General features: G+C 65.6%; 1 protein-coding gene across 6 annotated transcripts; it reads left to right on the top strand.

Annotated features, from left to right (window-relative positions):
• The first annotated feature begins 489 nt into the window (after nt 1-489).
• Nucleotides 490-15,819, top strand: SLC4A1 (solute carrier family 4 member 1 (Diego blood group)). Of its 6 annotated transcripts, none has more exons than XM_072885546.1 (22): nt 490-620; nt 3,389-3,480; nt 3,608-3,704; nt 4,842-4,911; nt 5,043-5,143; nt 6,376-6,449; nt 6,650-6,827; nt 6,904-7,039; nt 7,260-7,395; nt 8,048-8,123; nt 8,739-8,923; nt 9,547-9,733; nt 9,870-10,073; nt 10,286-10,434; nt 10,999-11,193; nt 11,976-12,143; nt 12,394-12,483; nt 12,612-12,775; nt 12,891-13,144; nt 13,231-13,400; nt 13,641-13,814; nt 14,256-15,819. In XM_072885546.1, exons 2-22 carry the CDS (start codon nt 3,463-3,465, stop codon nt 14,334-14,336), a joined length of 2,907 nt encoding a protein of 968 aa, XP_072741647.1. In that variant the 5' UTR covers nt 490-620; nt 3,389-3,462; the 3' UTR covers nt 14,337-15,819. The 6 variants fall into 6 exon arrangements, with proteins under 6 accessions (XP_072741647.1, XP_072741645.1, XP_072741649.1 ...); XM_072885544.1 differs by having other exon boundaries at nt 492-620; nt 9,547-9,757; XM_072885545.1 differs by lacking the exon at nt 490-620 and adding an exon at nt 2,074-2,209 and having other exon boundaries at nt 9,547-9,757.
• The last annotated feature ends 538 nt before the right edge of the window (nt 15,820-16,357 follow it).

Raw genomic sequence — 16,357 nt, 5'->3', positions numbered from 1 at the left:
GCAGCCATTCCCATCCCACCACCCCTCTGCAGAGCACCCCAGGGACGGCGATCCCAGGGGACAGACGGAAGCCTGGCCTTGTCCCCCCGTCCCCACCAGGCCCCTCCGGCACCTCGCACCTCCTCTCCCCGGGGGAACCTCCTCAGGAACCCCCTTTTTTTTTTTTCTTTTTTTTTTTTTTTTTTAAAAAAAAAGAGAAAACCCCAACCCCCCCGTGAAGGAGGGGGACAGCCAGAGGGTTCCCGGGGAATCCTCGCAGGGAAACCCGGAGCCTCGTAAACAAGATAGTGGGGGGCACCGGGAGCACGGCACGGCCGCGCTGGGGCAGGGTGAGCGGCTGGGGAGGGCTGCGGGGCACGGGCAGGCAGCAGGCAGCAGGCAGGCAGCAGGCAGGGCGCAGCCTCGACACCGCAAGATGTTGCGCCCCGATAACCTTGTTTACGGGGGGCCCCGGGGGGGCCGGGTGAGCCCGAGGGGGGGGAGATTAGGGAGGTGAGCGTGACTCAGGGCATTTGGGCGCGCTCCCCTGCGCCGCACGGCTCTTTCGCCGCGGGCAGCAGCAGGCAGAGCCCGGGCAGGGGCTGGCGGCGAGGGCAGGGGCGTCGCGGAGTCACCCCAGGGTAGGTGTGGGGTCACGGGCGGCGGCAACGCCTCGGGGTGTCCCGGGGTGCTGGGAGCAGGGGGTGGGGGAGCACCCCGGGGTGCCCCCGGCGTGGGGTGGGGTCTGTCAGCGGGGAGTGCTGGGGTGGGAGATGCTGTGGGCCAGCGCGGTACGGGCTCCATGCTGAGCCGTGGTGGTACCCACTGCGGGAGGGAGCTGCATGGATGGCATGGGATGTATGGGCTCCATACCGAGCCAGGCTGGTACCCACTGCAGGAGGGAGCCCAGCTGCGCCATGTGGATGGCGTGGGATGTATGGGCTCCATACTGAGTACCTGCTGTGGGAGGGAGGTCCTGCACAGAGCCACGCTGCATGGATGGCGTGGGATGTATGGGCTCCATACTGAGTACCTGCTGTGGGAGGGAGGTCCTGCACAGAGCCACGCTGCATGGATGGCGTGGGATGTATGGGCTCCATACTGAGTACCTGCTGTGGGAGGGAGGTCCTGCACAGAGCCACGCTGCATGGATGGCATGGGATGTATGGGCTCCATACTGAGCCAGGCTGGTACCCACTGCAGGAGGGAGCCCAGCTGCACTATGTGGATGGAGTGGGATATATGGGCTCCATACTGAGCCACGTTGGGTACCTGCTGCATGAGGGATCCCAGCCACACTGCATGGATGGCGTGGGATGTATGGGCTCCATACTGAGTACCTGCTGTGGGAGGGAGGTCCTGCACCGACCCATGCTGCATGGATAGTGTGGGAGGTATGGGCTCTGTGCCGAGCGTGTGCGATGTGTGCTTTGGGAGGTATGGGCTCTATACTGAGCTGTGCTGGATATATGGCGTAGGAGGCATGAGTCCAGTCCTGAGTCATGCTAGCCGCATGGTGTGGGAGGTATGGGCTCTATACTGAGGACGTTGGCTATGTGGTGTAGGCAATACGGGCTTTATGCTGCGTACGTGGGTTGGATGGTGTAGGAGGTATGGACTCCATATCATGCACAAGATGTGGGAGCTATGGGCTCTATGCTGTGCACATGGGGTGTATCGTATAGGAGGAATGGGCTCCATACCGTGCACACGAGATAGCCGGCGCAGGAGGTGTGGGCTCTATACCGCACACACCCTGGAGAACGTATGGGCTCTATACGGTGCAGGGTGGCACGGGGATGGATTCAGCAGGTCCGGCTGACCTGGGTGCGGGGCGCCCCATGCCCCGCAGTCCCCCAGCCCCTCACCCCGGCCTCGGGGCACCACCTGGGACCTGGGTGGCGGCGGGGGGAGCGGGGCGGGGGCCGGCACCGGCTGGCCGTTATCAGCGGGGTGCAGCCCGGCGCACCGGGCTGATGCAAGAGCCAGCGGCGGGGCCGGGGGGGCCGGGGCCCCGGGCCGGGCCGGCCTGGGGGGGCCGGGGGCCGCCGGCGCTGCGGGGCCAGGCGGGGCAGGAAGGAGGAGGCCGGGTCCGGAGCCGGCCGTGATTCCCGTGGCCCCGCCACGGCTCCCACGCCCCATCGGGGGTCCCGTGGCCCCAGCGGGGTCTCCGTGCCCCCACCCTGGCTCCCGCGGCCCCCGGCCAGGAGCGAGCTCCTGCAGCACCCTGGTGAGACCGGGGGGGGCTGCTCCCCCCCAGAGCCCCCCCACGCCCTGACCTTGCAGTCCCCCCCCCCGTGAGCCCCCCGTGTGGGGTCCCTGGGCTGAGGTGGCGGGGGGGGCAGCTGGGGGTCCCTGTCCCCCCCTCAGGCTGGGGGGTCCCCACGGGGGCTGGGGCGGGGGCGCTGGGGGTGCCGGAGCAGGGCACCCCCCGCAGGCTCTGGGCTGGGGGGCGAGGGGGAGTCACGGGGGATACGGGGGATGGAGGGTCCCGGAGGCCTGGGTCCCACTGGGGCTGCCCCGGGGGGATGGGGGAGGATGGGGGGGGCGCTCGGGGTGGGGCGGAGTGCGGGAGCAGGGCGCCCCCTGGCGGTTGTCCCCCGGCACGGTCCCGGGGCAGCTGCGGGGGGGGGGGGACGGACACAGGCCGGGGGGCACAGGGGTGCAGCCTGTGCCTGCACCCCCCCCCCCGCACCCACCCACCGCCCAAGGGGCTGCAGAGGCTTTGGGTGCTCGGGTTGGGGGGGCGGCAGGGTCCCGTGTCCCCCCCTCGGCTGCGCACCCTGGGTTGCTGCAGGGTGCTTGTGCCGTCCCGCTTCGAGAGGTCCCCGTGAGGCCAGCTGTGCCTCAGTTTCCCCTTTCTCACCCCAGTGCTCTGCCAGGGGGCTGCGGGGGCTTGCTGGGGGGCCCGGGTGCTGCAGCGTGGGACCCCAACTGCTGTGCGTGGGTCTATATGGGACCCAGCCCACATGTGAGGGGTCATGCGGGACACAGCCCATATGTATGGGTCCATATGGGACCTGACCCCTGGGTGTGGGTCCATAGGGGACCTGATCCCCGGGCGCAGGACACAGCAGGACTGGCCAGCGTGCATGGGCACGGGTGGGCTGGGGCGGGATGCCGCGTCCCTGGTGGGAAGCTGCCGGGGCTCTGCCGTCGCCTGACGTCGGTTCCCATCCTGGATGGCGGCAGGGCAGGGCACCGCTTCCCTGGGGACCCCCGGCCCCGGGACCTCCCGGCCCGTGGGGACCTGGTTACGTGGACAGGGGCTGCGGGAACAGCCGCGGCGTCCGGCCCCAGCCCTATCCCAGGGGACGAACCCCACGTCCTGGGGGGCACTGAGCGCTGCCCCGGCCTCTCCTAACATGTTTTCTCTCCCTTTCCCCCTGCGCCTGCCCTGATGCCGCAGAGCGCTGGGTTATGGTGCGGCCGGGCTGATTGCTGGGACGCAGCGAGGCAGCGGTGGGGGCCGAGCCCGGAGCCATGGAGGGGCCCGGCCAGGTAGGGAGACCCGGCCCTGAGCCCTGGCTCTGCCGCTGCGCCTCGGCCGGCTCCCACCCCCGGCATGGCCCCAGCAAGGTGCTGGGGGTGCCGGTCCCCGCTGAGCCCCCTTCTCTCTGTCCCGCAGGAGGTCTACGAGGAGAGGATGAGGAGGACCCTGGACCCTGAGGGCTACGAGGACCCCGGCATACAGGGCTTGCAACTATCGCTGGAGGAGATGAGCAGTGAGTGGCTCTCTCGGGCGCCGGGGGACGCTGGGCACGCGTGGGCAGCAGCATTGCATGGGCGATGGCACGGCACTGGCACCAGCGTCGTACGGGTGCCAGGGTTAGGTGACGGCGTTGCATGGTGACGGCGTTGCATGGTGATGGTGTTGCATGGGTGATGGCATTGCATGAGCGATGGTGCCACACGGGCACCAGCAGTGCGCGGGAACTGGCACCGGGTGGGTGCCAGCATTGCAGGGGCACCAGTGGTTCAAGGGTGCATGTTGCATGGGCACCAGAGTTTTGTGGGTGCCAGCTATGCATCGGTACCAGTGTGGCACAAGGTGTGTTGCACGGCACCAGAATTGCATGGGTGCCGGCGTTGTATAGGTGACAGCATTGCATGGGCAGCAGTGTTGCATGGGTGCCAGAATTGCATGGGCACCCATGCTGTATCAGTGCCATGTCGCATGGGTGCCAGCATGGCACAGATGTGTTGCATGGGCGCCAGCGTTGCACAGATGTGTTGCGTGAGTGCCAGCATTGCATGGGCACCAGCGTTGCATGGGTGCCAGCATTGCACAGACATGTTGCACAGGTGCCAGCGTTGCACGGGTGCCAGCGTTGCACAGATGTGTTGCACGGGTGCCAGTGTTGCACGGGTGCCAGCATTGTATGGGTGCCAGCGTTGCACAGATGTGTTGCACGGGTGCCAGTGTTGCATGGGTGCCAGCATTGCATGGGTGCCAGCGTTGCACAGATGTTCCAGCGTTGCATGGGCAGCAGGGACATGTCAGGCAGGGACACGCAGCCCTCAGGATCGCATCGCCCAAAGGCGGTGACACCCTTTGCCGAAGCCCCGGCGCCAGTGAGGTGCCACCTCCAGTGCGAGGGCTGTGGGTGCCCAAGATGAGCCCGAGCTCGGGGACACTCAGGGTCCTTGAGGCCATGACCGAGAGCCCCAGGGGAGGGAGGCGAGGGGAGTTTGGGGGGGTCTGTGTGCCCCAGAGCATCCCCTTGCCTGAAGCTTGGTTGATCCGGAGCTGCCGCCCTGATGGGGTGCTTTGGCCGTGCCGGCTCCCAGCATCCGGACCCTTGGGTCCCTGTTCAGGGTGACGCAGGTCAGGGCGTAACGCTGCCGCCTGTTCTGCGCAGGGGCCGGCGCCGGCACCGGGTCCCCCTTGCACGCGTGGAGGGCCAGAGCCAAGGAGCTGACGCCCCTGCGGTGAGTCCCCCAAATCAGGGAGGGGGCCAGATGCGGCCCCGCCTGCACAGCTGGCATCAGCAAGGGGAGGCTGCTGGCACCCATGGGTGCCCAGCGCTGACCTCCCCATCCTGGCGGTGTGTGTTTTGCAGCCAGTATTTGCCCAGCCGGCGGGGAAGCTATCACCTGGACGGGAGGAGGCGTGCGGCCAGGGCCCCCCCGGGACAGGCGAGCCGCCGTGGCGGAGGGCAGTGTGAGTGACCACAGGGGCACCGGGGGACGAAGCCCAGCCCCAGCGTGTCCCCCCCGAGCCCTCCGTCGTGCCGCCCGCCCCGGCTTTGCCACCCCCGGCCGCGTGCTCCGCGAGGTGACCGGCACCCGGGCGTCAGGGCACGCCACGGGGTGACCGCTGCCACTTGTCCGTAATCGCCCGCTGATTGAGGATAAATAAAGTCTTTGTTTGGGGTGAGGACAAGAACAACTTGGGGCTGAACGCTGGCTGGCGCCGGGCGGCTCGGTAGCGGCAGCAGCAGGCCGGGACGAGGACAGGCTCGTGCCCATGTGCCACGGCCGACGTCATCGGGGACACCGAGGGGGGGACGCGCCCCGTCCCTGCTCCCGTGGGCACAGCATCCTTCGGCCGGCAGAGCGGGATGCGGTTCTTGTGGCATCGCCCCGCCGGGTGACCTGGCCAGGGGCAGCGAGGGGACCGCGGTGGTCCCCAGCGGGGACGGAGGGGGACGGGGTGAGCCTGTCCCCGGCACCGGGGCGGTCGCGGGCGGGTGGGAGCCGCACTGGTGTTTACTGTCAGCAAAGGCAAAGTGCCCCGGGATTTATGGTGCACACAGGGCAGCTGCGGGGCGTGGGGCTCAGCCCCCGCTTTATAGGGCCGGAGCCTGCGGGGCCGTGGGGAGCGCAGGGGGGCCGCAGGTAGGCGGGAGATGGGGACGGGGACACCTTGGGCTCCTGGGGTCTGGCTGGCTGGGGATGTGCTGTCCCCGTCCCTGTGCCGGTGCAAGGGGCAGTGCTCGGTGCTGGGGTCAGGGCTGTGCTGGGAGCAGGGCGGTGGGGCAGAGTGTGGCCGTGAGCCCTGCCCTCACCCCGGCCCCGGTGATGTCCCCAGACTGTCACCCTGCCACAGGAGCCAGGCTGCGGGGATGCGAGGGGCTGGAGGTGGGCACTAGCAGGGCAGCGGGTGATGGAGGGACACATCCAGCAAACCCCAACCGTGTTTAAGGGTGGGGGTTGTAGAGGTGGGGACACATCCAGCAAACCCCAACTGGGTCTGGGATGGGGCAATGGGTGGGGGACACGTCCAGCGAGTCCCAACCAGGTCTGGGATGGGACTGATGGAGCGGGGGACACATCCAGGCAACCCCAGCCGGGTCTGGGATGGGGGTGATGGGGGGAGACACCCCCAACAGGCCCCAGGGGGGTCTGGGCTGGGGCAAGGACCAGCTAATGCAGAAGCGGCTCTGCTCACAGCTCCGTTGGAGACCGATGTGGACCTGGAGGCGGCAGGGAGCAGGAGGCCCGTGTCCCAGCCGGACACCCATGAGGTGGGTGCCGCCCCGGGGACCCCCATTCCCTCCCCATTCCTGGGGGCAGGTGGACAGTGGCCACCCGGGGACCGACCCCATGCCAGCCCCCGGGGACACCAGGGCACAGGGGGTGCCGGCACGGGCAGCCGCAGCTCTGGGGCTCCTGGGGGTCCCCGGTGCGGCTGGGGGGACCCTGACACCCCTGGCTCCGGCTGCAGGGCTACGTGGAGCTGCACGAACTGGTCATGGACAGCACGAAGGAGCTGTGCTGGATGGAGGCCGGCCACTGGCTCAAGCTGGAGGAGGACTTCAAGGAAGCCGGGCACTGGGGCCAGCCCCATCTCTCCTTCCTGACCTACCACAGCCTCCTGGAGATCCAGCGGGCTTTAGCCAAAGGTGGGGACACCGGCTGGGGCTGGGATGGCAGTGGGGACCCCGCGCCGGCCGGCCAGTGACGGTGCTGTCCCTGCAGGCACTGTGCTCCTCGATGTGGCGGCCACCTCGCTGGCGGCCATCGCCCATGTCCTCATCGACCAGATGATCTACGAGGGGCAGATCAAGCCGCAGGACCGGGAGGACATCCTGAGGACGCTGCTGCTGCAGCACAAGTATGTCCGGAGCTGATGGCCCCGTGGGGGGGACCCCGATGTCCGGGCTGGACCTGCCTCCAGCGAGCCCTGGGGGCAGAAAAGCCCCTCTGCCATTTGGCTTTGCCTTCCAGCCCAGTTTGGGGGTCCCCACGCACCCCTGGGGCTGGGGCTGTCTTATGGGGTTTTGGGGGGGTCAGTGGCGCTGGCCCATCTGACAACCCCCCCCCCGCTGCTCTAGACACCCCAGCGAGGCCGGGTCGGCCAGGACCCTGCTGCAGGCACAGGAGCAGCGCCTGGGCCAGGCAGAGACGCAGCAGCCGCTGCTGCGGGAGCATCAGCCCCTGGAGCTGCGCAGGCTCGCCCCCCCCGAGCAGGCGAGCGGGGACGGGGCTGCGGTGGGGGGCAAGGGGGCAGCGGGGGGCAGGGGTCGGGGGTGCTGGGTCCAGCCGGGGTGCGGGGCTGCTGGGAGACGCACGCGTGCGCCGGGGCGCACGCGCTTTCACGCACAGATGCGTGCGCTCACACCAGGCAGTTGCACACCAGGAGGTGTGCGGGCTCTCGCTCGTCCCCTCGTGCTGTGCATCCCCGGGGAGCGCACGCACCCACTGACACACGCTCGTGCACACTCGCACACCTATCCACGCACACGCACGCACACAGGCATGAGCACACACAAGTGCAGAGGCACGAACACCCCCCCAAACTCCCACGCACACCGCTTTCTCTCGCCCTCACGCACGTACACACGTGCGCTTGCACACACTCGCACGCACGCACGTGCACACTTGTGAAGGCGCACGCACGCACGTACACGTGCGCACATGCAAGCAGGGGGGGCATCGCTGGGGGATGGTGCAGAGGTGGCAGCGAGGGAGCTGGGCTTGCAGGGAACAAAGGGGGACACGTAGGGGATGGAGGGGGACACGTAGGGGATGGAGGGGGACATGCAGGGGACAGAGGGGGCCACGCAGGGGACGGCCACCAAGGACAGCCAGCTGACTCCTGCCGTTCATCTGCCCACCACAGAGCCCAAGCAGGGCCACTAGACCCCAGCTCCCCGAGCAGGTCCCCAAGGATGCCGAGGCCACGCTGGTCCTCGTGGGTGAGTGGTCAGCGGGGCTGCGGATGTGGGGTTGGGGCGGTGGGTGCAGGGGCGGGGCGGTGGGCGCGGGGCCAGGGTGCACAGCAGGAGCTTTGGTGTCTGCCTGCTCGCTCACTCGCCGCTTTTCTTGCACCTTTTTTGACTTTCCCTGTCCTCAGCCCTCGCCGCCGCCTGCTGCCTCTCAGTGCTGCTCTCTGGGCCCCGTGTACCCGTGTCCCTTGTCCTCACGTCCCATTTCTCTACTCCTCTGTGCCCCCGTGTCCTCATGTCTCTCTGTCCCCTGTGTCCCCATGTCCCAATGTCCCTGTGCCCCCATGTCCATGTGTCCCTGTGCCTCTGTGTCCTCATGTCTTTGCGTGCCCCTGTCCTATTCCCTTTGTCCCCCCCACGTCCCTGTGCCTCTGTGTCACCTTGTCTCCAAATAACTCTGTCCCTGTGTCCCCTTGTCTCCATATCCCAATGTCCTCATGTCCCCATGCTCCTGTGTCCCCATGTCTCCATATCTCCACGTCCCATGTCTGTGTGTCCCCATGTCTCTGTGTCCCCATGTTCCTGCTCCCCATGTCCCTGTGCCCGGCTCCCCGTGACCCCCATCCCGTCCCGTCCTCCCCCCAGGCTGTGCAGCCTTCCTGGAGCAGCCGACGCTGGCCTTCGTGCGCCTGAAGGCCGCAGTGATGCTGGACGCCGTCCTCAATGTGCCCCTGCCCGTCCGCTTCCTCTTCGTGGTCCTGGGCCCCAGCACCTCCCACATCAGCTACCACGAGATCGGCCGCGCCGTCGCCACCATGATGTCCGAGAGGGTATGGCTCACCCACCACTGCCACTGGCACTGCCACTGCCACCACCGTGCCAGCCCCCCGAGCACCCCGAAGTCCCCAGCCCTGGGGCTGCACCCTCTAATAGGGCTTGTCCACCTGTGCCACGTCCCTCTCTGTTCTCTCATCCCTGTGTCCCCATGCCACTGTGTCCCCTTGTCCCCATGCGCCTGTGCCCTTGTCCCTCTGGGTCTCCATGTCCCCATGCACCCCTGTCCCTAGGTCCATATGCATCCCTGTCCCCACACTTCTGTGTCCCTGTGGCCCCATGCTCCCATGTTCCCATGCACCTGTGTCCCCATGTGCCCATGCCCCTGAGGTCAAATGTCCCCTTGTCCCCATGTGTTCAAGCAACCATGTCCCCATGCTCCTGTGGTTCTTTGTCCCCCACGTTTCCATGTCCCCCCTTATCCCCATGTCCCCATGCCCCTGTGGTCCCATGCCCCCTGTCCCCAAGCCGCTGTGTCCCCATGCCCCTCCTCAACCTCATGCCCCCATGTCCCCACGATGTCCCATCCCCACGGGGATGCTCAGGGGCCAGGCAGGTGCCTAGCAGCACCCAAGGGTGCCGGAGGCGGCTGAGCGCCTGTCCCTGGGCCACCCCGCAGGTCTTTCGCCGGGACGCCTACCTGGCTGAGGACCGCCGGGACCTGCTACGGGGGGTGGAGGACTTTCTGGAGGCCAGCATCGTCCTGCCACCCACCGAGGCCCCGAGCGAGCAGCTCCTCCAGAGCCTGGTGCCACTGCAGCATGCGCTGCTCCGTCGCCGCTACCAGCCCCCCAAGAAGGCGCCAGGCAAGGGCTTCCTAAAAGACCTGGGTACGGCAGGGACCGCCTCGGCCCACCCCCAGAATCCCCCGTCCCCATGGCTGGCGGGACCCCCCCGCCTTGCACGCGATGTCCCCCCATGGCCACCTGCTTGCATCCCCAGGGCTGGAGGCACCAGCGCCGAAGGACGACGACCCCCTGCGCAGGACGGGGCAACCTTTTGGGGGGCTGGTGCAGGACATCTGCCGCCGGTACCCCAAATATCTCAGCGATATCACGGACGCCTTCAGCCCCCAGTGCCTGGCCGCTGTCATCTTCATCTACTTTGCGGCGCTGTCACCTGCTATCACCTTTGGAGGCTTGCTGAGTAACGTGGGGGACAGGCTGGGGACGCGCCAGTGGACGTCCCCCAGCTGGGCACAGGGCTGGGGGAGTGGGATGCCGCTGCCTGCAGCACCATCCCCAGGGGATGCCCCTGGGGGGGGGTTATTGCACCCCCTAATCCCGGTGCCGAGGAGTTTGGGATGGGGGGACACAGGGCTGTGCCCCCCGGCACCCACCGGCTCTGCTCGCCCCCAGGTGAGAAGACCAAGGGCATGATGGGGGTGTCGGAGCTGCTCATCTCCACCTGCGTGCAGTGTGTCCTCTTCAGCATCCTCAGCGCCCAGCCCCTGCTCGTCGTCGGCTTCTCAGGGCCCCTCCTCGTCTTCGAGGAAGCCTTCTACTCGGTGGGTGCCACCCCGCACCCCTGGGTGCCCCCCACCCACCATTGGTGGTCCCTGCAGAGGGCTCACAGTATCCCCACCAGCCTTGGCAGAGGCACGGGGTGCTGCCATGAGGGGATGTCGTGTGGGGGATGGCACGCGGGGGATGGCGCAGGGGAGATGCCACGTGCAGGATGGCACTGGTGGGATGGCACACGGGTGATGCTGCATGGGTGATGCCACGTGGGTGATGGCGCACGGGCGATATCATGCAGGTAGAGCCATCGGGGTGATGGCACAGGGGTGATGCAAGGTGCACGATGCCATGTGGGTGATGCAAAATAGCTGACGCCACATGGGCAACACCACGCAGGCGATGCCAGGCAGGTGCTGCCGTTGGGGTTCTGCCAGGCGGGTGATCCCACAGGGGTCCTGCCACACCGGGGTACCGCTACCCCCGTCCCGGCACCCCCCAACCCCCGGGCAGGAGGTGCAGGGCCACCATGGGACCCCGGGGTCCAGCCCACCTGGGTGCCCATGCCGGGGGCTCCGCGGGGCTGACGGGGGCTGTGCTCTCTGGCTCCCCAGTTCTGCACTAACTATGGCATGGAGTACATCGTGGGCCGGGTCTGGATCGGCTTCTGGCTGATCCTGCTGGTGCTGGTGGTGGTGGCCTGCGAGGGCAGCATCCTGGTGCGCTACCTGTCCCGCTACACCCAGGAGATCTTCTCCTTCCTCATCTCCCTCATCTTCATCTATGAGACCTTCTCCAAGCTCGTCACGGTGAGGGGCGTTGGGGTCCCACAGTGGTGGTGGTGGGGGGCTGCCGATTGTGGTCATCACCCAGGTTTCCATAGAAACGGTAGGAGCCAGGCGAGGGATGCAGGCAAAGGATGGAGCCCATCTCCCAGAATTTTCTCCCCCTTCCCAGGTGTTTCCCAGCTCGTGCTTCTCTCCGCAGGGGGATTTTGGGGCAGGGAGGTGAAGCCCAGGCAGATGTCCCACCTGGGCTGCAGCAGACATGGTCCTTGCCCAGGAACTGCCTGGACAGCCCTGATTTCTTCCTTCATCCCCTGGCTCAGCCCCTTCCCAGGTGGCCAGTAGCAGTGGGATGGTGCCACCCTGTGCACTGGGTGCCCACAGGGACATCTCTGGTGCTGGAGAGGTGACAGGCAGGACACATGCCCCATCACACCCTGGACCCCCATCACACCAAGGCACCCCCGTGCACCCCTCTACAAGCTCAGCACAGCCCCAAACATCCCAGGTGACGCATGGTCTGCAGTGGGGCCATGCTCCTCCACCCCCACCATGCCACCTAGCCCCTGCTCCAGCCTCATTTCCGAAGGAGCGTGGAGAAAACCGAGCCTAAAAATAACCCCCTGCTCACCATGCGCCAAGCTCCCAGCCTCACCGGTCACCCTGGCACGCACCCTGCACTCACGCACCCGCCAGGATGGTGCCGCAGGGCTCCCAGCATGGCAGGAGGGGTGCAGGGGGATCCCCCATCCCCACCCGCTAGCGGGTCTCCCATCCTCCCTGACCCTCTCCCCTTCCCTCCCCAGATCTTCAAGGATCACCCGCTACAGCAGAATTACAGCGTGCAGTTCACGGTCGAGCCCAAGGTGCCGAAGCCCAACACGGCACTGCTGTCCCTCGTCCTCATGGCTGGCACCTTCTTCCTGGCCTTCTTCCTCCGCAAGTTCAAGAACAGCGCTTTCCTGCCTGGCACGGTGAGGACAGCGGGGGCACGGTGGTGTCCCCCACCCCACCGGACCCTCGGTGGGGGCAGCGCTGGGGGCGAAATGGGGGCTCGGTGGGTGCGGTTTCCTGAAAGGGGCTGGCTGAGACCATGCAAACTCATTGCATGCTCCTCTGGGGGTCTTTGCCAGAGCTCGCTGCCAGTGGGGACACAGCGAGGGGGACCCCCTCGGCCGGGTGGGGACACAGGCGGGTTTTAACGCGGTCATGGCGTCCCCACAGATCCGGCGCTTGATCGGGGACTTCGGGGTGCCCATTTCCATCTTCATCATGACGCTGGCCGACTTCTTCATCAAGGACACATACACGCAGGTCCGGGAACAGTGGGAGGGCAGGGCTGGGGGGGGAACGGGCGTCCCCAGTAAGGGCACGTGGAGCCGGATGCTTGTCCCTGTGTCCCGTCCCCATCCCCTCACTCCCCCATCTCTGCTCCCATCCAGAAACTGAATGTCCCCAAAGGGCTGGAGGTCACCAACGCGTCTGCCCGGGACTGGTTTATCGACCCCATGGGGAAGGGAAACTTCCCCACCTGGATGAAGTTCGCCTCTGTGGTGCCCGCCCTCCTGGTCTTCATCCTCATCTTCCTCGAGACGCAGATCACCACGTGAGGACCAGGGGGGTATGGGGAGGGGAGGGCTGCAGGGTGACCAGGGGGACGGGGACAGAGGGGACATCCCCGGGGTGCTGTGCCACCAACTCGTCCTCTCTGTCCCTGGCAGCCTCATCGTCAGCAAGCCTGAGAGGAAGCTGGTGAAGGGCTCCGGCTTCCACCTGGACCTGCTGCTGATCGTGGCCATGGGTGGGCTGGCCGCCCTCTTCGGCTTGCCCTGGCTCAGTGCCACCACCGTCCGCACCATCACCCACGCCAACGCCCTCACCGTCATGAGCAAGACCTCCACTCCTGGCGAGAAGGCCCAGATCTTGGAAGTCAAGGAACAGCGCGTCAGCGGCTTCTTGGTGGCCGTGCTCATCGGTGAGCTGGGGAGCTGCCCCCCGCCCCCGGCAGCGAGGGCTGGGTGCCCCCGGGGACTGTCCCCGACCTCTCCTTCTCCACCGCAGGCGTCTCCATCCTCATGGAGCCCATCCTGAAGTACATCCCGCTGGCCGTGCTCTTCGGCATCTTCCTCTACATGGGTGTCACCTCTCTCTTTGGCATCCAGCTCTTCGACCGCATCCTGCTCTTGCTGATGCCACCCAAGTACCACCCCCGTGAGCCCTACGTCACCCGGGTGAGTGAGCCCTGTGTCACCCGGCCAGGTGGCCGTGGGCTTGGGGATGTCCTGGGCTGTGGCACCCCATGGTGCTGCCTGCAATTGCTTGAGGCTCCCCAAAGAGCCTCCTCCTTTGGTGCTGACCTTCGCTGGGCTCTGGGCCACTGGTCCTGCCCCCCCCTCAGCACCCAGCACCCCGGGAAGGGTGCGGGGTGCTGGACCCACCACCCTGACCCCGCTGGGCTCCTCGTCCCACAGGTGAAGACTTGGCGGATGCACCTCTTCACCTTCACCCAGATCATCGTCCTCGGGCTGCTGTGGGTGGTGAAGTCCACCCCAGCCTCGCTGGCGCTGCCCTTCGTCCTCATCCTCACCGTGCCCCTGCGGCGTTTCCTGCTGCCCACGATCTTCAGTGACTCTGAGCTCAAATGCGTACGTAGCCCCGGCACGGGCTAGGAGCCGCTGCGGTGCTGTCCCTGTTCCTGTGCCCATCCCTGTGCCCATCCCTGTCCCCGTCCTCATCCCCATCTGTGTCCCCATCACCATCCCCATCCCTGTCCTCAATCTTGTCCCCATTCCTGACCCGTCCCCATCCCCATTCCTGTCCCCATCCTCATCTCCATCCCTGTCCCCATCCCCACCCTGTCCCCATCCCCATCCCCATTCCTGTCCCCATCCCCATTCCTGTCCCCATCCTCACCCCTGTCCCCATCCCCACCCTGTCCCCATCCCCATTCCTGTCCCCATCCCCACCCCTGTCCCCATCCCCACCCTGTCCCCATCCTCACCCCTGTCCCCATCCCCACCCCTGTCCCCATCCCCACCCCTGTCCCCATCCCCATCCCACCTAATTCCTTCTTCCCATCCCTCCAGCTGGACGCGGACGATGCGGTGGTGACCTTCGACGAGGTGGAGGGCACGGACGTGTACAACGAGGTGCAGATGCCCAGCTAAGGGCTCGCTGCCACCCGCCCCCCCGGATGGCCCTGCACCCCGCGGCCCCCCACACCCACCCGCTTGTAGCTCCACTGCTGCCATCCCAGGGCACTGGGTGACAGCGGGGGACTTGGGGACACGGCCCCAGAGCCCCAGTTCCCACCTGCGCACCCTGTGAATGGAGCCTTTTTATTTTTTTTCCCTTTTTTTTCCCCTTTTTTTTAAAACATTTTGGATGGTGTGATCTCACCCGCACTTTGCTACCCGCTGGGGAAGAGGCCGCCCGGGCTGGGGGGGTCCCATGGGCCGTTCCCCACCCTGTGACAGGGCGGGATGGCCCATGCCCCTTGTCACCGTCCTGTCCCCAAGGCCACCCCGGTGCCGTGACCAGGCACCAAGCATGGGAAGGAGCCGGAGGAAGACACCCGAGCCTGGAGAGAGGAGGAAGGCAGGGACAGGGCGACGCGGTGGGGATGGAGACGCAGCGGGACGGGGTCCCCTATTGCCCCCAGCCCCGCTGCCTCCCCCGGGCACTGAGCCCCCCTGCCCGGCCCCTCTTCCCCAGACGAACTTTCAGTGCTAACAAGCGCTCGCAGCCGCTCACAGCATCTCTGGGGGTTGGGATGTAAATAGTCCAGCGAGGGGGTTTATATATTTGCGATGAAGATAATCATGCTAAAAACACACCAAAAAAAATTATGCCGACGCTTCCGCAGGTAGGATTCACTCAGAACCAAGCAAAAATCCCAAAAAAAGACCCAAAAAGCACCTTAAAAAAAGAAAAAAATGAGAGGGGAAAAAAAAAAAAAGCAGCTGCAAGAAGTGATCTGTATATTTGATGCTAGCGACTGGGGGAGTTTGTAATTTATTTCTAAAGGCTGATTGTGCTCCCGCCTGCGGCGGGGGCCGTGTGTGTGTGTGTGTATATACTAGAGAGAAACTATATAAAAATTTACAATTTTCTAGAAAGGCTTATTTTAAAGGATCCTGGTCAGGGCCTAAACTCTATGGACCAGTCCGGCAGCGTCTTTTAACTGATGAATTAGTGTTAGTATAATTCCTCTTTATTTTTTTAGCATTTCAGTTAAATCCGTGTAGTTTTTCCTTGATTTTTCCCTTGCTTGCTGACCACGTCTTGCCCCGTTTCCACTGGGATTGCTCCCAAACTGGCCGAGCATCCCCCTGCTTCTGCCGGGGCTGAATTCTGCCCTGCTCAGACCCAAGGGCCGGATCCAGCCAGGGCACAGCGCACCCAATCTTGCAGCGAATTTGCTCCTTTTTGCATAAATCGGAGTGGGGGGACCCCAAAATCAGTGTGGGGGATGGTGGAGGGGGGGCAGCCGTGCCCAGGGCTGTGCTGCCTCGTGTTTGGGTTGGTTTAGTTTTATTAATTATGTGTCCGAAATAAACAATGTTGCCAGCTTTGGGTTTTTTTTCTTCCCTTCTCCACCCACCTCTGTATCAGGCTTTAATAAAGAAATGAATAAAATCGGAAAGGAAATGGGCTTTTTCTTTCCTGTTGGGCATTTGTTGGGGGGTCACCTTATTTAATTGCTCCCCACCCAAAAGAGCAGCAGCATCCTTCGGAGGTGTCCGCCCCCGCCGCCCTGGGATGCTCAGTGCGGCTGTACCAAGATGCTCGCCATGGTACCCCAGGATGCTCACGGCATCCCAGGATGCTCGCTGCAGCCATCTCAGGATGCTCCCCATGGTCATTCTGGGATGCTCAGTGCAGCGGTACCAAGATGCTCGCCATGGTATCCCGGGATGCTCGCTGCAGCCATCCCGGGATGCTCCCCACAGCCATCCTGGGATGTTCAGTGCGGCTGTACCAAGATGCTTGCCATGGTATCCCGGGATGCTCACAGCATCCCGGCATCCTGAGCTGCTCACTGCAGCCATCCCGGGATGCTCCCCACAGTCATCTAGTCATCCCGGGATGCTCCCAGTGCTCATCCTGGGATGCTCCCCATGGCCATCCTGGGGTGCTCCCCGTGGCCATCCCGGGGTGCTCCCTCTGGCCATCCCGGGGTGCTCAG

This window comes from Ciconia boyciana, chromosome 22 (assembly GCF_034638445.1).
Source record: "Ciconia boyciana chromosome 22, ASM3463844v1, whole genome shotgun sequence".
NCBI lineage: Eukaryota > Metazoa > Chordata > Aves > Ciconiiformes > Ciconiidae > Ciconia > Ciconia boyciana.
Note: the sequence above shows the minus strand (reverse complement) of the source record. Positions and strands in the feature narration are given on the sequence as shown.